This window comes from Quercus robur, chromosome 10, assembly GCF_932294415.1.
Source record: "Quercus robur chromosome 10, dhQueRobu3.1, whole genome shotgun sequence".
NCBI classification, from domain to species: domain Eukaryota; kingdom Viridiplantae; phylum Streptophyta; class Magnoliopsida; order Fagales; family Fagaceae; genus Quercus; species Quercus robur.
The window spans coordinates 15,071,835-15,095,461 of NC_065543.1; the positions used below are offsets into that span (position 1 = coordinate 15,071,835).

The 23,627-nt window shown below is 38.1% G+C and overlaps 1 protein-coding gene across 1 annotated transcript in view; it reads right to left on the minus strand.

Annotated features, from left to right (window-relative positions):
- Window positions 1-16,219, minus strand: part of LOC126704432 (germin-like protein subfamily 1 member 20) — a 97,436-nt gene extending 81,217 nt beyond the window's left edge. The window contains exons 1-2 of the mRNA XM_050403448.1: window positions 16,043-16,219; window positions 15,445-15,861 (exon numbers count right to left, since the gene is read on the minus strand). Of these exons, the coding sequence (XP_050259405.1) occupies window positions 15,445-15,861; window positions 16,043-16,169 (544 nt within the window). The 5' untranslated portion in view covers window positions 16,170-16,219. The remainder of the gene's footprint in view (window positions 1-15,444; window positions 15,862-16,042) is intronic.
- Between the last annotated feature and the right edge of the window lie 7,408 nt (window positions 16,220-23,627).

Below are 23,627 nucleotides of genomic sequence, written 5' to 3' on the forward strand. Positions count from 1 at the left end.
TTTGAACAAAAGATTTTAAACTCAGAAGCTTGGTTAAGTGTGGGAAATGTGTTAGGCACCCCACACCTCCTATCCAAAAGATAGCACCCCATTTTTATTTTAATGTTATCTTTTTAGTATTAAAAAAAAAAAAAAAAAAAAAAAAAAAAAAAAAAAGATACATGGCATTTTGATTTTGAATATATATAGCATGTGAATATTTCATACTATATATATTTAACATGAATAATGGTTATTATTATTCCTTCTGGATGATGTAGGTATCCTTGTTAAAGAATTGTGTAAATATTGCTAGTGGTACACCAAGCAGGTTCGTTATTCAAGAATGTTCTTTTCTTAGGGCATCTCAGGCTGTCTGTTGCCTACCACTGCGAGATTGTTGCTGGGCCAAATTATGCATCTTTTACCTTTTCTGTACCTCCAAGCTCATTTCTTTCTAACCTTATTGATTAACTTAGTTCATCATTACTTTTCTTAACAATAACAGGATAAAGAAACTAATTGACATTGAGGCTTTGGCAATTTCACGGTTAGTGGTGATTCTGCTTCATGTACACCCAGATGTTAAGGGCTAGTCCTTGTTTACGCTTCCACAAGTCAGGTTTGATTTTGATTTTGTAAGGTTGAATTTTATCAACCATCTTGTTGGCTTTATTCCGTGCCAAATTTGCTTGTATTTTAGCAATTAGTAACCATGTATTTAGGTGGGAATCATGTAAGGGTAGTGAGTGAGAGAGTGTGAAGAAATGCTCAAGATTGTGCAAGGATGCAAAGACTCGTGGTTGGAACTCGTGGATGACTCGCGACTGGCAAGCTGCCAAAGTTGGCACACGTGTGAAGCATGCAGGGGAGCTGAAGAGTCATGCCAGCTGTTGCACTACAGGACAAAAGTCCCAGGCTGGCCCAGCCATTAGCTCGCGGCTTGAACTCGCGACTTAGCCCAGTCGCGAGGCCAAGTCGCCAAACCACCCTGTTTGGGAAAAATTGACTCTTCGCATTCCTTTCTCACCTTACTATATATAGACCATTATACCCACGAAATATAGAGTGATTCCAGAGAGAATTTTGAGAGAGAAACCCTAGAGGAAAATAAGATTGATTCATCCACAATCTTCACATAGAGATTCTTCAAATTCCTCTACTCTCTTCCTCTCCATTGTTAAATCCTTAAGAGGTACATTACCAAAACATTTTCTCACCATACTCACATTTGTGAGAAGGCTGTTTGGTACTTGGAGAAGTAGTTAAGAAGGGACCAATTTCATATTGGTAGATGCTATGGTTAAGTAACGGAATCCGGTAAGCTAAAGAAGAAATAGGTTCGGCAGAATCTCGTTGGAGTAAGAGCTTGGAGGGCTTAGCTACATTGGGTAGATTAGGCTTGGAGGGTCTTCTGCTATTCATGTATCCCAACTACATTCTTTAGTAGATTAGTTACTGCTTGGAGGACGGTGGAAAGGTTTTACGCCGAGGGCTTTAGTTTCCTCTTCGATAACAAATCGTTGTGTTGTCCTTGTGTTTGTATCTCTCTTCCTTTAATCTTTGCCATTTAATTTCTGTTGTGGATGTGATTTTATTTGGTTTAGATTGTTTATCAATTCTATATTAAGCTTATGTTCATATTCCGCACATTAATTGTTTGATATTAAGCTTGAATTGATATTTTGTTAATTGGGGGTCTAAACATTCATAATGTTTTATACACTTATTGAACTTTCAGATTTATTAGTAAATCCATCTCCATCTTGTCATTATGCTTATTCCACTATCCTTTTTAATTGCAACGGTTCTCTATTTCTCAATTTTTCTAATTGGATACCCCATCAAGGTCTCCTTTATTAGGTTTGTTTGATCCCTGAAAATTGCATTTGAAAAGTACACTAAAATGTCTTTAAAAATCAACATTCTACTTTATTTTTCTTTTGGTCCAATATTGAGGAAGTATATTTTCTCAAAAGCTATGCCCTAATCCACAACTCATTCTTTTTATTCGGCAGAGATGAATTTTGGGACCTGTACAAGAACTATTTTCACCGACGACTACTCGAAGGTGATCTGCGTATTTGTCTCTATGGTCCATTACCAAGTGGCAATAAATTTAAGGGGAAAAAGAGTTCTTAAGGGATGATTATGTACAAATTGAGTCAAATGTGACGCTTGTATCCTTTTAACTTTGTTTGAGCCCAAATGCTCGGCTCCTTTCAAGTTTTGACCCCCCCCCCCACCCCCCCCCCCCCCAACCTCCTGAACAAGTAGCAGAAATATAGGGCACCACGTAGCTTATCTATATAAAAATTAGTTAGTAAAATGAATTATTCACTTTCTTCATCTCTCTTTTCCTATTCTTGCCACCCATCCTCTACTCCAGTAGTTATCCTTGTCTGCTTGTTTAGTTGTGCTTGACAATTGTACGATCAACGCCTTACTTTATGCTAAATGTGTTATGTTACAATGAGTTTAAGTTATTGTGTGAGAATATATTTTAATAGATAAAAACAAGAACCTGCCATCGGTTGTACAAGTTGGGGTATTCAACTAGCCAACACCATCCAACTACCAGTTTGGTGTGGTGCATTGATAATGGGGTGTAACGATTGATAGTGAGAGAGGGAGAGAAGTGACCATCATTGATGAAGATTGTAGCCCACGGCCAGATCTAGAGAGGAGGGAAAAACCTATACTCTGCACCTTATAAAAAAAAAATCCACTACCTGACTGCTGTGTGTGTCAATGCTGGAGACATCAGTAGAAAGTTGGCACGAGAGGCCTTTGCCCAACTTTTAAGCCCGACAGTCTTTTTGGGTGAAGATCGTGGCCTTCCAAGGCCAAATTTGGTTTTTCTAGTGAAGATTGCAGTCTTTCAAGGCCGAATGGTGATTTGTCATAGCATGCATTAACAAGGTTATTCCTTGGGTAGTGGGTTTTCTCTTTTGGGGTTTGGGAAACAGGAGAGTGTTGTCATGGAGGATCTCACACAGAACTGGAGCCGACTTACTCTGTCTGACAGGGAAGGTCCGGGCTGCAGCCTTACAAAAGATGATGGACACAAAGATTTCTCCATAGCTGCTAAGTTTCTTACTAAGAGAGCTTTAAACGTGGATGTTATTGCAAGAACCTTCACTCCATTGTGGAGGTCTCGAAATGGTTTTGAGATTAAAAACCTTGGTGAACACAAAATCCTATTTACTTTTGATAACAAACAGGATGTTGATCGCATACTAATGAGTGAACCTTGGAGCTTTGATAAGCACCTAGTGGTGATGCAGCGATATGAGAAAGACGCCTCAATACATGAACTTCAGTTTGACAGAGCGAGCTTCTGGGTTCAAGTCCATGGGATTCCGTTGCGATATATGACAATGGAGGCTGCTGAAAAAATATTTGCTGTGATTGGAGATGTGTCTCGACCTACGGATCCTAGGGAATCAGATGGGGGTATGTTTCTATGCCTCAAAATTTCAGTTGACCTATCTCTACCCCTGTGCCGTGGATACCTAATCTCCTTGGAGAATGGGAAGCAAATATGGGCGAGCTTCAAGTATGAAAGACTTCCGAATTTGTGCGACTGGTGTGGCCGACTCACTCACAATGACAAGGACTTCAAAATTTGGCTTAGGACTACGTGCACCTGCCTTCGTTGCGTCAAGGAGCATGTAATTACGGTGCCAGGATTCTATGCAACAAGGAAAAGGCCTGATAACGATGGCACCACCTTCCCTGCCAGCGATATCTCAGGCCATCCCACGGTGACTGTTGGACTTACAAAGGTTACAGGTGATCGTAACGGTAGTAATGAAGAATTTAATGCTAATATGGCCACTCACAGGTCTGATTGTAACGCTAGGCCAGGTATTAACTCCCATAACTCAGGTCCGGATAGCACGCAAGGAAAGAATAGTGGGCTCATTATGGAAGAAAATAACGTGATCAATAAAGAGAGTAATAGCGTGTCCAGTTTGGGAAGTAATTCTATGATTAATCAACCAAGTAATCGCGTGACTAATGAGGATTTATTGCCCAAATCTGTTTCAGTTCAGCAAACGGTGGAGAGTGATAAGCCTTTAAGAGGAATTGATGCCAAGCTGTCCAAATTTGACATTCAGAATTCTCCAGCAATTAATACACTTGGACCTGAGTCACGTGCTTTCAAGACATCTCCTACCCATACTCAAGTTGATGAAGCACGTGCCCCTCAAGTAACGGCTAGGGTTTCTTCCCCATCTAGCCAATTACATGTTTTGCCATCTTGGACCCGTAGAGTTAGAAACGAAGCTCACATGGCCAGCCATGGTTCAGAGACTATCTCAGGCCAAAAAAGAAGGGGTTCAGCATTAGTGCATCAAGCCGAGTTACCTTCCAAGCGATTACAGGTTTCTTGGTGTGATGAGGAGGTATTTTTTGAGATGGTGGAGGCTGATCATCAGCCCCACCAGTCACTATGAGTTGCCTAGCATGGAACTGTCGTGGGCTTGGGAATCTGCAAATAGGAAGAGAGCTCGTAGAAATCATACGAGCAAAAAATCCTTCTATCATTTTTTTAGCCGAAACTCTGACAGACGAAGCAAGGCTAGAGACTGTACAACAAAACATTGAATTTAATCATAGATGGGTGGTGCCAAGAGAAGGTAGAGGAGGTGGATTGGTGCTCTTTTGGAAATCTTTAGTCAACTTGAGGATTGAAGGTTCACACAAATATTATATTGATGCTTCAATAGATAAGAATACGAGCAATGAGTGGCGCTTGACAGGTTTTTATGGGGAACCAGAGACAGCTAGAAGGTGTGAGGCTTAGAACAAACTGAGGTCTCTCAATTCAAGTCCGGAAATTTCGTGGCTTTGTTTTGGGGACTTTAACGAGATCACTAAGCAAGATAAGAAGTTGGGGGGTGCAACTAGGTCTCATTTTTAGATGCAACTATTTCGAGGGGTTATTGATGAATGTGGTTTTATGGATCTTGGATACGTTGGGTCGAAATTCACATGGGCTAGACACTTTGAAAATGGCAATTCGATATGGGAAAGGCTTGATAGAGGTCTTGCTACTAATGGGTGGTTTCTGAAATTCCCAAGGTCACATGTTCATCATTTACATTGTGATTCTTTAGATCATAGCCCTCTCTTAGTAGTCTTGGCACCATTAGACATCCCATCAAGCAAAAAAATATTCCGCTTTGAGGAGATGTGGTTGTCAAATCCCACTTGTGAAGAAACAGTACAAGCAGCATGGAACTCAATGCTAGGTTCGGACTTGGATTCTACAATATTGTCTAAGGTGGAAAAATGTGGTAAAGACTTACTTTGGTGGAATCAAAATGTGTTTGGTAGTGTGAGACAAAAGTTGATAAAAAAGAAAGAATTGTTGTGTAAGGCCGAATTTGAAGCACAAATCAATGGTGTTAACCATCGGGTTAGGGAGTTAAAATTTGAATTTAGTGTGCTGATGGATAGGGAGGCTCGCATGTGGGCTCAAAGGTCACGGGTTTTGTGGGCAAGCCAAGGTGATAAAAATAAAAATATTTTCATAGTCGAGCAACGAAGAGGTTTAGGAAGAATCAGATTAGGGGGATTAGAGATGAGGTGGATGTTTGGAGGACCCAACCCGATGAGATTTCTGCCATATTGACAAGGTACTATCAAAATCATTTTACCACTTCCAGACTTGAGAACTCAAGCAATGTGTTGGCACATGTCCCTCAAATCATAACAGAAAAGATGAATCTATCTCTTACCCATGACTTCATGGAGATTGAAGTTTCAGAAGCCTTGCAACAAATGGCTCCACTTAAAGCTTCGAGGCCTGATGAGATGCCACCATTATTTTATCAACATTGTTGGAGTACTGTTGATAAGGATATCACTTCTTCAATTTTATCTTGGCTAAACTCAGGTACTTTACCCAGTCCTATAAATCACACCTTCATTACACTTATACCCAAGACTGATAATCCTGAATATGTTCACCAGTTTCGCCCTATTAGTCTTTGTAATGTGTTGTATAAAATATTCCCAAAGGTGTTAGCTAATCGGTTGAAAAAAGTCTTGCCACATATCATTACTGAGCATCAATCTGCTTTTACCAAAGATAGGTTGATTTCTGATAATATCTTAGTTGCATTTGAAACACTTAATTGTATGCAAAGATATAATTCAGGTACCTCCGGATTTATGGCACTCAAATTGGATATGAGTAAGGCTTATGACCGAGTTGAGTGGTGTTTTCTTGAAGAGCTGATGAGGAAAATGGGTTTTCATGAGAGGTGGATTAATTTAACTATGGTTTCTGTGAAGACAGTAACGTATTCCATTTTAGTGAACGGCGAGCCAAGGGGTCTCATCCACCCATCCAAAGGCATTAGACAGGATGACCCTCTTTCACCCTTTCTTTTTCTGCTATGTACTGAAGGTTTGAACGGGTTGATTAAACAAGCGGAGGTGAATGGGGATATGCGTGGTTTCTCTCTTTGTAGGAGGGGGCCAAAACTAACACATCTGTTATTCGCAGATGATAGTCTTTTTTTCTTGTAGGGCAACAGTGGAGGAGTGTGGCCATGTGTTGGATATTTTGAAAAATTATGAGGAAGCTTCGGGTCAAAAGGTGAATAGGGACAAAACATCTCTCTTCTTCAGCAAATCAATCCCTAATGAAACCAAGTCAAGTATTAAACAAGCCCTTGGAGTGCAGGAGATTTTGCAATATGAGAAGTACTTGGGCCTCCCTTCACTAGTGGGAAAGGGAAAGAAGGCAAGCTTCAATTACATCAAAGAGAGGGTATGGAAAAAACTCCAAGGTTGGGAAGAAAAGCTACTTTCACAAGCAGGAAGGGAAGTCTTGATCAAGGCAGTAATCCAGGCTATACCTACATATACTATGGGGTGTTTTAAAATTCCTTTAGGGTTGTGCCATGAGATTGAGGCACTAATAAAGAAATTTTTTTGGGGTCAAAGAGGTGACCGAAGGAAAATCCATTGGGTGAGGTGCGGTGAGTTGACAAAATCAAAAATGATTGGTGGGATGGGTTTCAAAGATTTAGCTCTTCACAATGATGCACTTTTGGCCAAGCAAGCTTGGCGCCTTTTACACAATAAGACCTATCTTTTCTATAAGGTGTTTAAGGCATGCTTTTTTCCTAAATACTCTATCATGGAAGCCACAGATTCAAGATCCGAATCGTATGCTTGGAGAAGCCTACTCATGAGGAGAGACGTTCTACAAAGGGGAGCTAGGTGGCGGGTTGGGAATGGTAAGACAATTAAAATTTGGCAGCATGGGTGGATTCCAAGGAAAAACTCTCCTTTTGTTTCTTCCTACCAGATTGAGTCTATGGGAGAGGCCACGATTTCAAGCTTGATTAAGGAAAGTTCAAGGCAGTGGAATGAGGAGCTAATAGATGGTATCTTTTCTCATGAGGAGGCAGCTTTAATAAAAAAAAAAGAAGCCTTTGAGTCGAATGGATGTAGAGGATGTTTTAATATGGCCTCACTCACAGGATGGACAATATTCATGCAAGTCAGGTTATCGGTTTCTTAAGGATGAAGTAGCATTGGACATTGCCCAGGACGATGTCATAACAAACTCAAAGCTATGGAAGGGAATTTGGACTCTTCAAGTTCCTAACAAAGTCAAGAATCTGTTGTGGCGTGCATGCCATAACGCGTTATCAACAAAAGCAAGCCTTATTCACCGTACAATCATCAATGACCCGTTATGTGACCGCTACCATGAAGCACATGAGACACCAGTACATGCTCTGTGGGATTGCAAGGAATTAGACACAGTCTAGGCAGGTTCGGAGCTCTCTCAGTTGCGCTGGGATGCAAATTTTCTAGACTTCAAGAAGCTATTATCTTGGTTGCTTCAACAACATGATAAGGTGGAGGTCTTTGCGATGACAACTTGGTTGATTTGGACTCAACGCAATCAGGTACGGCTTCATCTTGCAACAGCTTCTCTCCACCAAATCACTCAGTTAGCTAATGACAGGTTTGTTGAATTTTTGGCTTGTCAACCAACCACAACCGATAGACATGTTATACTCAAAACTAGATGGCAACCTCCTCCATCGGATTTTATGAAAATAAACTTTGATGGAGCTGTTTTTTCTAGTGAGAACAGGTCGGGTATTGGCGTGGTAATAAGAAACAGTGCGGGTTTGGTCATGGCTTCATGTTCCCAACGCTTATCACAAGCATATAGCAGGGACGAGGTTGAGGCTTTTGCAGTTGTTAAAGCTCTGTCATTTGCAACAGAGATAGGTATTTCTAAGGCTGTGTTGGAAGGTGATTCGCTAACCCTAATAAAGGCGCTGTCAATTGATCAAAGATCCTTATCTTCTTTTGGTCCATTGATAGATGATGCTAAGTTTAGTTCAGTTAATTTTGATCAATTGCGTTGCTCTCATGTCAAGAGAGAATGTAATTTTGTGGCCCATAGTCTAGCTAAGTTTGCTAGCGATATTTCGGATTTTCAAGTGTGGATGGAGGATGTTCCACCACAGCTTTCTTATGTAATTCAGGCTGATTTGGCCGGATTTAGTTAATAAAATTTGAATGGTTTCCCCCTCCAAAAAAAAAAGAAAAGAAGTAAATTAAAGATTTTAGATGAGTAAAATGCCCTCATTTCTTCAATTAAAGAAGCACTTTCACTTTCAAAATTGGTAGACGTGGGCGCTCATGTCATAATAGGATTCTAACTTATTGCAGCGCTTGTCATCCAGTAACCTTTCAAAGGCCTAAAAATCTCAAACACATTATAGGTTGACTTTACATAATCGCTCAAGCAACTAGTGAAGCATTCACTCAATTGTGGTAGCAATATTTGCACAAAGACCATGCCTAATGCGTATTTCTTTTCTACTTTTTCTTATATTCATCTACATAAGCTTTTTACTAGTTCTAGAATTTCTTAAATTGATCAGCTTTTTACAAGTTCTAAAATTTCTTAAATTGATTAGAATGGAGAAGGGTAATATATGAAGATTGAGAAGTATTGTCAAGATAATAGCAAGAATCTTTCGTATTTGTAAAACAATTTTGATAGCATTGCTTAGAAAACCAAAACTACGGACACATACGAAATTACTACCATAAATTTTTTTTGGCGGAAATCACCCCTACATTTTCAAGCGATTCCCACTTTGGTCCCCAAATTTTATTTTTATCACTTTTAGTCCCTATCCTGAAAAACGCTTCCCGTTTTGGTCACTGCCATTACATTAGAGACGGAAAATGCATACATGGCAAACGGCAGAATTAAAAAAATATATATATTAAAAATATTTTATTTTATTTTAAAATAAAATAAAATTTTAGTTATCAATAATTTTAAAATTAAAATATTAAAAATTTTAGTTAAAAATAATTGTTCTTCATGTTCTTCCCCTAAGAACATGGTTGCCCAAAAAATAAGAAATTCAAGATTTTCTTCTCTTTTATTTCATTTTCTTAGCATCCAAACAAGCAAAAACATATACAAAACCATGATCAAACTCAGATACTCTAACACAATCAACTAACAAAACCCAAAACACAATTATGAGCTAGCCAGATCAAATCACGGTGACCATCTGGATTTAGAGAAAGAGAAGATCAGATCTCAGAGGACCACGGTGACCATCTGGGTTTAAATCTAATTACTTATATATATATATATATATATATATATATATATATATATATACACAAAACAAATAATTATACACATATATATGTTTATATTCAACCATACACAGGTCTAAGACATTTCTTCCTCAAAATTTCAATAGCTAAAAAGCACAATTTTTCAAAAAAAAAAAATGAAAAAACCAAATAAATTAAATGCATCTAAAGCAAAATTCAAAGGAAAAATGGGAAAAAAATAAATAAAATAAATAAAAAAAAGCTAAGAAAAAAGCTATAAAAAAAAAAGCTAAAAACAGTTTCATACTGACCTACATAGTCGCCCATAAAGAGATAATTGGTATTGGGAGCATTTCCTCCTATCCGAAAGAGCTCAATGAGATCTTAGAACTGGCTGTGGATATCACCGCAAACTGTCACCGGACACTTCATCGGCTGTACGTTCCACTCCTCGACAAGAATCGCCCTCGCCTGATCGCAGAGCGTTTTCACCTCCGCCTCTTGCAATAGCTTGCACTCCATCAGATGCTCAATCTGATGATCCAGATTCGCGTGCGACGGCATCGTTTTGTGTCTTTTTCAGTCACTCACTCACTCTCCCTCTCTCTACAATCAAATCTGCACCGCCGAGATTGCCGATTTCTCATAATTGTGTTTTGGTGTATTTCATTTGTGTATAATGAGGAAGAAATGTCTTAGACTTGTTTATGGTTGAATATAAACGTATATTTGTGTATAATTATTTGTTTTGTATATATATATATATATATTTAAGTAATTAGATTTAAACCCAGATGGTCACCATGGTCCTCTGAGATCTAATCTTCTCTCTCTCTAAACCCAAATGGTCACCATGGTTTGATCTAGCTAGCTCATAATTGTGTTTTGGGTTTTGTTAGTTGATTGTGTTAGAGTATCTGAGTTTGATCATGCTTTTGTATAAGTTTTTGCTTGTTTGGATGCTAAGAAAATGAAATAAAAGAGAAGAAAATCTTGAATTTCTTATTTTCTGGGCACCCATGTTCTTGGGGGAAGAACATAAAGAACAATTATTTTTAACTAAAATTTTTAATATTTTTATTTTAAAATTATTGATAACTAAAATTTTATTTTATTTTAAAATAAAATATAATTTTTTAATATTTTTTTAATTCTGCCGTTTGCCACTTGTGCATTTTCTGTCTCTGATGTAACGGCAGGGACCCAAACGAGAAGTGTTTTTCAGGATAGGGATTAAAAACGGTAAAAATAAATCTAGGGACCAAAATGGAAATCGCCTGAAAATATAGGGACAAAAATGTGATTTCCGCCTTCTTTTTTTTTTCTTTAGGACAATAAGTGATAAATGATTGTTGGGTTATCTTTTTTCTTTTTTTTTTTACTTTTTTTTTTCTTTTTTGTAAGTAGTTGTTTTGGGTGATAATGCTAGTATTACTAATCAAATTCTCTTAAATTATTTTACTTTTTGATCACTATATTTCTGTTTACTTTCACAGTGGTCACACTTTTTAGCAAGTGTGACTTGTGTGAAAGTAAACAGAATTCATCTACTTGGATGCTTTCCTTGGTAATTCTACAATCAGAGATGCATTATTCTTGCAATCTAATTTATACTTTATTGCATTGATTGTTGACAAATGATAATTTATAATTCAAAATCTTTCTCTCTTCTTTCTTACTAGGACGTGTTTAACAACTATTATGATATTGTATACACCACAATATGAATTGGATTTGAGGTTTTCTTTTTTTTATAATATATTTTTAAATTTTTTATAAGGCTTGTTGCACCACAAACAAGTTCGCTCTTCAAAATTTTCTTTTGTTTTCTTCTTCTACTATTTTCTTGGCTGATTTGTTAAAATTTAAAATTTGTGTTTGGCTTCATCTTGCTAGGTTCTTTTTTCATGTTTATTGGTTTATATGCTATAATTTGGGCTAAAGCTAAATACCCTAGAAGAGATCAAATAAGATATAGTTTTAGAGCTACCACATAAATTTTTTAGAGAACAAAAGTATTAAATGTATAAAATTATCAGAAGCTCAACATAATGAAGTGATTCCATGGTATATAAAAACAAATTTGAACACATAAACAATTCTATAATTAATAAATTTGTTTTCCCCTGCCCCTTTTATGTTATTTATTGGTTGACTAAGCTTTACTACACACTTAGTTTCCTCAGTTCTTCACATTTTTTAAATTGTGTGGAAAGGAAAAAAAAAGAAATTAATATATATTTTGGGGAGCAAAAATTTTGTAATAGTTGGTTCTTATATATGAGTTTAGTGATTATCAAAATATAAATTATTATAACTTTGTTCAATAGTTTTTATGTGATAAAATGGAAACAAAGTTTGTATAAAATGCTCATTAACTTCTCCAAAAATGGAAAATAATGTTAGTTTTCATTTGAAATAAATCAAGATTCATTTTCATTTTCTAATAAAAATGATATATTTTCCTTTCTTTCTTTTTTTTTGTTGGTGTGTTTTGATGCATAGTCAATATATTATAACCTATTACATAATATCTTGCCATATATAATAATTGAAAGTAAAATGCAATATGTTTTCTTGCCAAAAAAAAAAAGAAAAAGATATAGACTTCCTTACTGAATATATATTATATATTAGAATGTAATCACATTATTTTGAGATGGATTTAGGACTATTACTTAAAGTCTCAACTACTATTCTCATTTTTTGCTTAACAAAAAAAAGAAAAAAAATTTATTTGAAATTTTCCTGTGCATTGTTCGGGTTTGCGACTAGTGTATTCATAAAATCTAAATCATTTTGACCTCAAAAAAATAAAAATAATAATTCTAATGCATTTTGTAGGTGACTACTTGAAAAATTAAGTCTTTTGGTTTATAATGGATAAGTGTTTTCTTTAAGGAATTGTGGATAATGCTTAATTTTATCTTGCAACATCATTATGGAATATTAATACTTGCGTAATTTTTCTCATTAATGATACATGTATTATCCATAATGCTTGAGAAACTAGGAGGAAAGAACCAAGCTCTAGAAGAGGTTTGACAATTGAAACGAAGCCATACATGATCTTCTGTATGTAAGAGGATTTTCCCCTACATACAAAGGAATACGTCTGGCTTCATCTCTGGTTTATCCCTCTATCAAGCCTCTGCTTCTTTTCTTTTTTTAATTTTTTTTTTTACGAAATTTGCTGAACCAAGGCTATCAAATAGCAGTGGGTTATATATCAACTTGAATTTATGAAAATTTTATTGATTTTGAACTTCCTATTTAGAAATTTAATTTGCTAAATTAGAGCACGAGTACAATATCAACAGAATTTTTGCATTTTGGAAATAAATTGAAAATTCAAGATTTTTCAATTGAAAATGAAATAACCAAAATTTGCGTAAAATTTTAACTGAAATTATGCTTTTTGAAAATTTGATGTTTTTAGGTGGGTAATTAAAAAACCATATTTAGCAGAATTTTGATAAAATTTCCACGTTTTTTAAAAGAAACTTGAAATTTTAATATTTTGGGTGGAAAATAATTATTAAAAAACCCATAATTTATCATTATTAATTTTGATAGATTTCGGCATTGGTTAGTATGATCATGAAGGATGTATGCATGCATATGTTACATGGGGTAATGCTAGGACCATATAAAATGACACAACTTGTGTCATAGCACGTCCACGTGGTGAGTTGTGAATGGTAGAAGTATGCCCTCACATGAATCCACCATCACATATCTACCATTCACACAACTCACCAATGAACAGTTGTAAGTGGGTAGAGATAGCATAAATCATAGGTAATAGCGAAAGTTATGGCTCCTAGAAATTTGTATGTCGTAAACTTTTCTAGTTTATCGTAGTGAAATTACATGTGTTTGCATAGAGGTCTTCTCGATCTTAGAAGTGGTCAAACCATAAATCTTTGCAAAGCTTAGGACACCCACCTACTGAACATGCTTTGGTTCAGGTAGTCTTTATCTCTCACAACCTTTCCAACAATATATTGCTTGTGTGATTCAAAGATTGTTTGGCTTGGTTTCGATCAAACCCTCAATAAGGTTTGAGTTTCGATGTTGGAGAGTTTTCTCGTTTGTGTGATATCTTTCTCGTTTTAGGTCAAATTTAGTGGATCCTCTTATTCTTTAGAAGGTAATTGACATGTCTTCACCTTGGTGCAAAAATCTTTATGATCAAACAGTTTAATTATTTTTTAGCCTAACCTTACATTTTTGTTAAAAACTCTCATGTTTGAGGTATTTTGACTAAATTTATCAAATTGAGGGTGTTTGATTGGGTTTCTTGGTCTTGATTTCTTCATGTGTGTAATTATGCTTGTTGATGCAAGTAAGTCATCATTTTGATCAATGAATAAGTAGAAATTATCTTACTAGCTGATTTTGTAAGTAAGCTGGGGATGTAGCACATAATCAAGAAAGGACTAAGTTGATTGGAATACAACATGTGGGCGGAAAAAGGATTTATTAAAGTAATGAAACACGTTTTTTGTTTTTTAACTTAACATGTACTTGAGCTTCAGTAAACCTTAACTAACCCCTATTTTAATTACCACCGCCCACGTTAGGCGAGTTGGAACTTCGGGGCTCATAGACCCAAATTTGAGTGGTCCCAAGGCGGGAAAGGGTGGAGTTATTGTTGGGTGCACTGCACCATGTTCCAGCCCACACTTTGTCTTAGCTCATTAAATGAGCTTGTTGGACAAGTGCTGAGAAGTCAGCAAAGTGAAATGGGTTTGCTGGAGAAGCTTGTCCGAAAGAGAAGAGTTAGGTTCATCTTTTCCTCAATTATGTATAAAAGTCCAACAACATTTATGAAGGGATGTACAAAAGTCAAGCCACATAAATGATTATGTGATGTTAAACTTGTGAGACACGTTGGAAGGAAGAAAGAAAAGAAAGAAGTAAAAGGCAAGGTCATTCGGCTAAGGGAGAGCTGAAATTGGTTGAAGCTAAGTCAAGATAAGTTGGTTTGCATTTATTGTGACTTGATGTGAAGAGTGTGAAAGGAAGAAAAGAAGGAAAAGATGAAGAAATAAATAGAGAGGCCATTCGGCCAGTGAAGAGGAAGAAAAGAAGTGAAGTCCCAAGAGTGTGGTGAGGACTAGTGCAGTCTTGAAGAGCTGCGTGAGTGAGAGCAAGCAAGAGAGAAGAGAAAAATAGAGAGAGTAAGAGAAAATACACAGTGAGGAAGAGAGCAATGAGTGAAAAGAAAAAGAGAGCTTTTTTTTACTCAAGTTATATCTCTAAGTGTTGTAATCTCTATTTTATATAATGAAATTATTCGGAATTTGTCCAGTGGTTTTTCCCTTCAAGGAGAAAGGGTTTTCACGTAAATCTTTGTGTTTTTGTGTAGTTGTGCTTCCGCTGTGCTTGCTAAAATTTATTCACAGTAATATAAAATTTTTCCCAACAGTTATACTGTCGATTGTCAAAAAACAAAAACCCCTATATTAATTAAATATGCATTTTTTTTTATAATTTATAAATATATAGTTGCTTTGCCACATGGATTAATTGAAATACGAAAGAGGTGCTTAACAAATGCCAACATTTTCTATATTCCAAATCCTCCAAAAAAGAGTTACATAAGAACCCGTTTTATTTGTTCTAGTTATGATTGTAATGAGATAAACAGAGCAATATATCTAGTGCTTCATAGCACTTACAATTACTTTTTCTAATTGAAAATTTAGAATTCTTTCTGAAGATATTTTACCACTTTCTTGTCGAGTTGGAAGGCCTTGGTCAGAACATCAGGATTAATGGGAGGATTGGATCCAAAAACAGCATTTGCTATTGTGATTGCACCTGCATTTTGGCTGCTTAAACCAGAAATGGCAATTGCATTGGTTTTTCCCACATTGACTTGAAAGTGAATGAGACCAACTGGAAAGACAAAAACATCTCCTTTGTTTAGGGTTTTGGTGAAGAGGCGATTATCTGTGTTGGATGTTACAAAACCAACGAAGAGAGTACCCTCCAAGACTACTAGGATTTCAGTGCCGCGAGGGTGAGTGTGGGGAGGATTTTGTCCATATGGTGCAAAGTCGATTCGCGCAAGGGATATGCCAAGAGTATTGAGGCCTGGAAATGTGTCCACGTTCACATTAGTGACGTTTGACCCAACCTTATTATATGTATTCCCAGGAATGTTCAATCCAGCAAAGTAGAAATCATTAGCTGTGACAAGCTTTGGATCCTTGCAGAACTTTCCATTAACGAATACTGCATAGAGGAATTTTTGTTATGGACACCTTAAAAAGAATGCTTAAAACTTCAATGCAGAAAATAATAAGGCCAGGTAGCTAATATTATTTCTTCCATATTTATATTCTAGTTAATGTAGATTCTGCACATGACAAAAATAATGCAGAAACTTGAAAAAAGAAAAAAGAAGAGTTTGTACCAGCTGACTTGTCGGAGTAGTCCTTTAGTGCAACACAGAAGTCCTGCAGGGGAGCGGGGTCAGAGGCAGAGGCAAGAGAGAATGCCAAGGCGAAGAGGGTAACAGTTACAAGGTAAGCTTTCCTCATATTTCAGGCTTACTCGATCTTTTGTTCTATATATTTTTGCTTCGGGATACGGGTGAGAGATGAAAAATGTTGAATGAAAAGCATGTCTATTTATAGATTAGACACATTGAATAGGTCTGATTTTCCATACGTGAATGATGCATTAAGTCTTCGACTATTACCAATTTTCATTTTGATGTCCAAATTATTCTTTAACCACTATCACGCGCCTTAAATGTTCACCAAATTAGACCAGTTCAATGAGATAACGTTACGCTTATATGTTACTAATATGGCACAATCAATGATAAAGACCGATCGTATAATTAGTATGTGTACTAAACCTGTACTCTGTCCACAAAAGATAAAGCTCTCAACTTATTGAACACACCATCTCAACATATATTCAACTTGGATGTGTTTCTCAAAACAAAAACTAAAACTTGTATGTATCTGTATTTCAAGGGGTTGTTAATAACTTAATATTTTGGTGGAGAGTTTCTGTGTGACTTCGGCTGACTGCCATGAAATAGCTTGAGAATTACTATTGTAAGACCCATAATTAGATGGATTCAAAGCTTCTAGTGTATTACGTAACTGCAATAACGAAAGTCAAATTGAAGATTAAGTGGTAAAGTCTTTGCCAATGGAAAGCACCATAACCTTTCAAATGTACTTAAATTTCTTCATTCAATTATATTATTTAATCTAATTCATGTTAGGAATTTAACCTTCATTGTTTGTTCGTTCAGACCCCTATAAATCAGGTTCGTTTAACCTAATTAATTAACTAAGTAGTTACTTAGGTTGAGTTTTCAGATCTAGGTTAAACTCATGCAATCATATTACTTTATATGGAAAAGTAAAGAAGACAGTAATATGATGATGGCCCAGGAAAACCAATGAAATCAACAATTTTAAGGCAAAAACCTAAGGAGGATTTAACGTAGCTATCCTCAATGTAAACAAATTCACTATGATAGAATGAAAGTTTACAATAGATTTTCTCCCTAAAATCAAAAGCTACCTCATGTAAAACTTACTCACACGACCACGTGCAGCTCTGACTCTATGGACTCTTCTATCTGAATTTGTTGAATACAAACACCCACATGTGTGACTTTGGGATCCCACTCAATGGTTTTAGATCACCATCAATAGTAGATCTTTATGCAACAATTTGTTTCCACCAGATCTTGATTTTAGATCTCATTCCAGTAGATGCTTGTTGAGTTAGAAGGTAATAGAAACCTTATAAATCTCACAGGAGTAATTCACAGACTTCCAAGAACTTCTGAAACATATTTAGGATTTTCCTTTTATACCTAGAAGTGTTGGACTGAAACCCTAAACATTTTTGCGGACTTTGGGCCTGATTTAAAATTTGCAGAATACGACTTTCGATCGGTCAAGCCTTTCTTTTGATCGATTGAGCTTCACAAAATCTAAACTCTTCTTTCTATAGCTTGACATTTCTTTGATCTTGATTTGAACAATCTTGAGCAATGTCTAACACCTAATCTAGACATGTTTTTGTTCTCGGTTTGCCAACATACATAAAATTGGAATCTAAACATTTATCATAAATATTTAGAACGTAACATTCATGAAACTATGAGAAACAAAAAATAGAGAAAAAATATATATATGCACCAAGGACAATCACATGACACAAAGATTTATGTAGTTCAACAATATGTGCCTATGTCCATGGAGTTGCCGTGATTTTTAATATATTAGGGAGAAAAATACAATTTTCAATACAACAAACTCTAATATGAGGCAACTGTTAGGACATATGTGTTTCACATGTTAGGAACATATGTCATTATTTTATATAATTGGCTAATCTTTTGACAAAACTCACTTTACTTATATTTGGGTAGATCTAGGATGTGTTTAATACTTCAAGAAACCTTGTTTCAAGATCAAGTGTTAAAGTCATGCAAGTTTGCTCAAGATTCAAGCTGAGAAAGTGTCTGTCATTAAAGCTCAACAGCTAACTTGACAGCTACCATCTATCAAGCTTTAAGAGCTATTCCAGTCCCATGGCTCGACAGCAACTCAACAGATAGCTATCTGTCGAGGTTTATGAAAAACAGAGTTTCAGATCTGTTTTGACTCTAATCCTTGATTATGTGTTTAGGCTTTCTTTTCTCACAACCCTAGACATATAAAAGGATTATTTTAAGGGCCGTCAAAGGGGGAACAAGTTGTACAAGTGTTAAGCAAAGTTTGTTCAAGCAAATTGTGACCGAAGATAGAATTTGCCCTAGTTCATCTTTCTTGTGAAGAAGTTGTTGTGTTTGTACACCATAGGGTTTTGTGACCAAGCATCTTCTCAATCTTCATCGTGTGATGAACTGAAGAACTTTGCAGCCAACAACCTTCTCTAGTTGGTGATTGAAGTCGCATACTGAGATCCGCGCAATTGGCTAGTCACGTACTAGGAGTCGTGCATTACAAAGGAGAGATTGTCACTACAGAACAAGTCCAATTGGATATTGGGGTAAGGGTTCAACTGTAAGTTGGTATAAGGTACTGGAATTCCTTTACTTGTAACCGCTTATTTTGATAATAGTAGATTCTTGGGAGTGGTGATCTTAAAATTACCCGGTGGGGTTTTTTGCCGTGTTGGTTTTCCCCATTCGTAAACAAATCACTGTGTCAATTTAATTTCCGTTGCACTTAATTTAATTAGTAATTTGTTTATGCTACCATGCGTTTTGCATGTTAATTTGATTAATTAATAAACTTGGCTAATTAATCAATTGATTAATCACAAGGGGTCAATACGTTTTTGGCCTATCAAGTGGTATCAGAGCAGACACACTCTAATTAGGTTTTAATCTTTACTATGTTGATCCATTGACCCCTGTTTGTCATGGATAGAGGACAATCTTTAATTATACCTCCTTTATTTGATGGCTCTAACTATGCATACTGGAAAGTACGCATGAGAGTTTTCTTGCAGTCTTTAGATGAAAAAGTGTGACAAGCTGTTGAGATAGGCCGAACCAAGCCAAAGGAAGCACCGGTCGATTGGGATAATGCCAAGATTAAGACGGCAAACTTCAACAGCAGGGTATTGAATGCCTTATTTAGTGCGGTCACTAATGAGGAGTTCAAGAAGATATCCTCTACTTAAATTGCTAAGGAGGCATGGACCATTCTCCAGACAACCTATGAGGGAACCAAGGTGTTGAGGTCTAAAAAATCACAGTAAAATAAGCCCAAGAAAGAATAAGCTAAGCCCAAGAAAAAGTGAGTTAAGCCCAAAAAAAAAAAAGAAAACGCAGACCAAGTCCAAAGGGATTATACGAAAGGCCCTGAGGATCCCGAAGCCCAGAAAAGGAAAAGCAACCAAAGAAAAAAGAGAGAGAACATCACAGCAAAGTATAAGACGCAAGGATCCTCAGGCACCATCAATAAGCGCAAAGAAAAAGAAGACCAGGACAGATCGATAGAAAGAAGACAGAAAAAGAAAACAAGAAAAACAAAAGAACGCAAGCGACCCTTCATGGCACAGACAGAAAAGGCGTCGGGGAACCAAGACAAGGAAGAAGAATTATAACAAAACAATTTCAAAAGGGCAGAACAGGATTCCGCCCAAATAGGAAAGAAACAGAAAGGTAAAAGACGCCAGAAGTGAGGATGCCGAGAAGGGCATACCTCAGCACATCCCAAAGAGGATGGCCAACCAGAAGCTTTCGAAGGAATCAGAACCAAGAGAAGGAAAGAATGAGAGAAAACGGAAAAGGGGACTTACCGAGATGATGAGGACAGAACATACTCTGTTTGCAAAAGACCAAAACAGGGGAACCAACGGTTCCCCAAGACGCCCAGAAAAACTCCACTATAAAAGGAGAGGATGGGTTGTGAAGAAGGCAGCGAGAAAAAAAGGAAAGGAACAATAGAAAGAAGAGATTCCCTAGAAAAAATTATCAGAAAGTCCAGGCAGAAAGAAAATACTAAGGGAAAACAAATATTGCTTCCCGATATCCTGAAAAAGCAACTATGGCACATACTCGGATCCAACGAGAATCAAACTTCGCAAGTTTTGAAGGCTGAAATAGCCATTCAAGGCTGCAATTTTTGAGCTCGATTGGACCTTGTATCACGTCCTAGTAAGCTTGTTGTAATCAAACAGATAATGCTTTAATGAAATACTGTTTCATAATTCCCAGGATCCCCACAGTACTTTTTTATCGTCTTACTAATCCTGCTTTTCTTTTCTTTCTGAGCTTACGTTGTTAATTTCTGGCACTCCTCGATATCCTTGTTTGTCATCTTTTTTTGTCAGGAGTATTTCTCTGCATTCACTTGATTCTTAAACAGCCATTTAGCTGCGGTGAGTCAAGGCCCAGTCCACCAAATCCTTTCTTTTTCATTCAGGCTCGGGATCCTTGGGCCTGAGTATCCCGAAAAAAGACACTCTCACATTTTGGCGACTCCGCTGGGGACTGGGCAAAGAAGAAGGAAGAAACAATCCCTTCACAGAGAATGCCTCCAAGACAAAGAAACAGCAAAGGAACCAATGTGCCACCTACGGCCTCTGAGCCTGTAGGAGAAAACGAGGAAGTCTCCAGGCAAGGAGGTGGGATACCCTTGGTGGAACAGGAGGTTGTGTCGGAACAAAGACACGCAAGACAGGAACCAGACCTAATGGCCAGGATGACAGCAATGTTAAAGGATTTGGAGCAAGAAGTTCGTCTTCTCAAAGAAGGCAGGACACAGGAAGTCAGAGACAACATTCCCCCTACTGGCCACCAAGATGGGACCCAGCCAGAAGGAGGGTCAGCAGTAGGAGGAAGAGCCAACCCTCAGTATTTGACACTGGCAGACGTCAATGCCCTCCTGGAGCAAGAAAGGGAAAAACTGTCAGGGATCCCCAAGCAATTCTCTCGGGATCCCCCGTTCCCTCCAGAACTCCTTGGTAAACCATATCCTAAGGGATACGAACCCCCAAAGTTCCATCCTTTCGATGGGAGGAATGGAAGTGCCGTGGAACATGTAAGCAGGTTTGTCCACACTATGGGCCCCTATGCAGGAGACAAAGAATTATGTCTAAGGGAATTTGTCAAATCTTTGGTAGATAGGGCATACACCTGGTATACCACGCTGAGACCCGGGTCCATCAAGACCTGGGATGAGATGATGGAAAAATTTTGCGCCAAATATTACCCTGGTGAAGACAAAATCACTTTCCAGAACCTGCAGATGGTGAGGCAGAGACCTGGAGAAGATCCTGTTCAGTTTATTAAAAGATTCGAAGATGTGTCTCTAGACTGCTATGGAGACCATGAAGAAAAGGAGCTCGTGGAAACCTGTATAGCCAACATGCTTTTTGATTACAGGCTCAACCTTGAAAATTTATGTATCACACAGTTTGCTGACCTGCTACAGAGAACCAGAAGGACAGCGCAAACTATGAGAACAAAAAGGCTGCCCGCATCCCAAGCTATGACAGCATCAGCAGGAGAGAAAAGGAAGAGACCAGATGGGAAGGTGTTTGAGGAACCGCCGGTGATCCCATGCACAGCTGAGGAGCTAAGCCATGTCCTAGACAAATGGATTGGAGATGGGGTTGTCAGGCCATTCACTGTGTCCAGGCCACCAACCGAGGAAGAAAGGAAGAATCCTTTATTTTGCAGAATCCATAATTATGTGAAGCACTCCACTAAGGACTGCTGGACCCTTCGCAGGCTCTTCCACAAAAAGTTGAGGGAAGGAACCTTGGAACTCACTCAGAAGGAACCGGAAGTGCAGAGGAACCCCTTACCTAACCACAAAGGAAAAGGGGTGGTAGCAGTAGTAATAGATGGGAACCCAGCAGAGGCAGGAGAATCTGAAGGATCCTTCCACCCGAGTACAGTTAAGACCCTCCAGAAGAATCCTAAGTTCAGGTCGCTATTCAATCAACTAGGATTCGGACCAGAAGCAAGAAGAGTAGCCACAGAGTCTCTCATGAGTATAGCAGCAGATTCAGGGATGGAATGTTTTACAGCTGAGTCACATGCTAGTCGAGCTTTCCTGGAGACAACCAATGCAATAACTTTCACTGATGAGGACATGGAGATTGAGCACCCAGACCACCGTAGACCCCTTTATCTAATGGCCACCATAAACGGCGTTCAAGTCAGAAGAGCACTGGTGGATACAGGGGCATCACTCAACCTCATAGCTTTGAGTACCTTGGAAGCTGTTGGCTTAGCTGACAGAAGGATCCTGGGGACCCCCATGGAGATAACAGGATTTGGAGGATCGGTGGAAGCAACAGAAGGATACGTGCAGCTAGCCTTAAGGGTAGGGCCAATAGTAGCTTTGACAAGGTTTCATGTGATTAATGCAGAAGTTTCTTATCACGTGCTGCTGGGACGCCCGTGGCTTCATAAACATCGCCTTATTCCATCCACGTTCCATCAATGCATTAAAGGGAGACTGAATGGGAGGCCCATAAGGATCCCTGCCAATCATAATCCTTTCAGCCAGGGAGAAGTGAACTTTGCAGAAACGATGTTTTATGATGAGTTGGAGCCAGATGATGAGAACCCCACCCCGGGGACCTCGGGGGCACCTATCCTAGAAGAAGAAGAAGGAGGAAGGGGCACCCGTGACCTGAGAAACCTTTTAGAAAGAAAAAGACAAAAGAGGGAGCCCAGCTCTTCAGGATCCCGAGAATGTGTGGTGGTGCGGGAACCTGGGGGAAGGCTAATTTATCGTTTGTGAAGGTGCGCGGGACCCGAATGCATTGTGCAGGAAGGTCCCGGACCACCAAGCTGCATGATGGCCCAAGAAGAAATCCCAGAAGAACCAGTTAAGGAGGCCCAGATTCAGCCCGAGGAAGAACTGAAGGAAGTAGACCTGGGAACAGAACCAGGATCCCGGAAACCTGTTTTCATTAGCAGTCAATTGGTGGCTCAAGAAAGAGAACAACTGGTAACCTTACTTCAAAAATACAGAGATGTGTTTGCATGGACTTATGATGAGATGCCTGGTCTAGACCCGGAGTTGGTAGTCCATTCTCTTAATGTGGAACCAGGGGTGAGACCAGTAGTCCAACCAGCCAGGGTCTTCCACACTGAGGTAGAAGCTCAAATAGTCCAAGAAGTCAAGAAATTACTAACAGCTGGTTTTATCAAACCCATCCAACACCCAAAATGGCTTTCCAACATTGTACCTGTGAAGAAGAAGAATGGTCAAATCCGCTGCTGTGTAGACTTTCGCAACTTGAACAAGGCATGTCCTAAAGATGAGTTCCCCTTGCCCAATATCGATCTCCTTGTAGATTCAGCTGCAGGAAACTCAATGTTCTCGTTTATGGATGGGTACAGTGGGTACAATCAAATTCGCATGGCAGCCAAAGATGCAGAGAAGACGGCATTCAGAACTCCGATTGGGAACTTTTACTACACTGTAATGCCCTTTGGCCTCAAAAATGCGGGGGCTACGTATCAACGGACCATGACAGCCATTTTC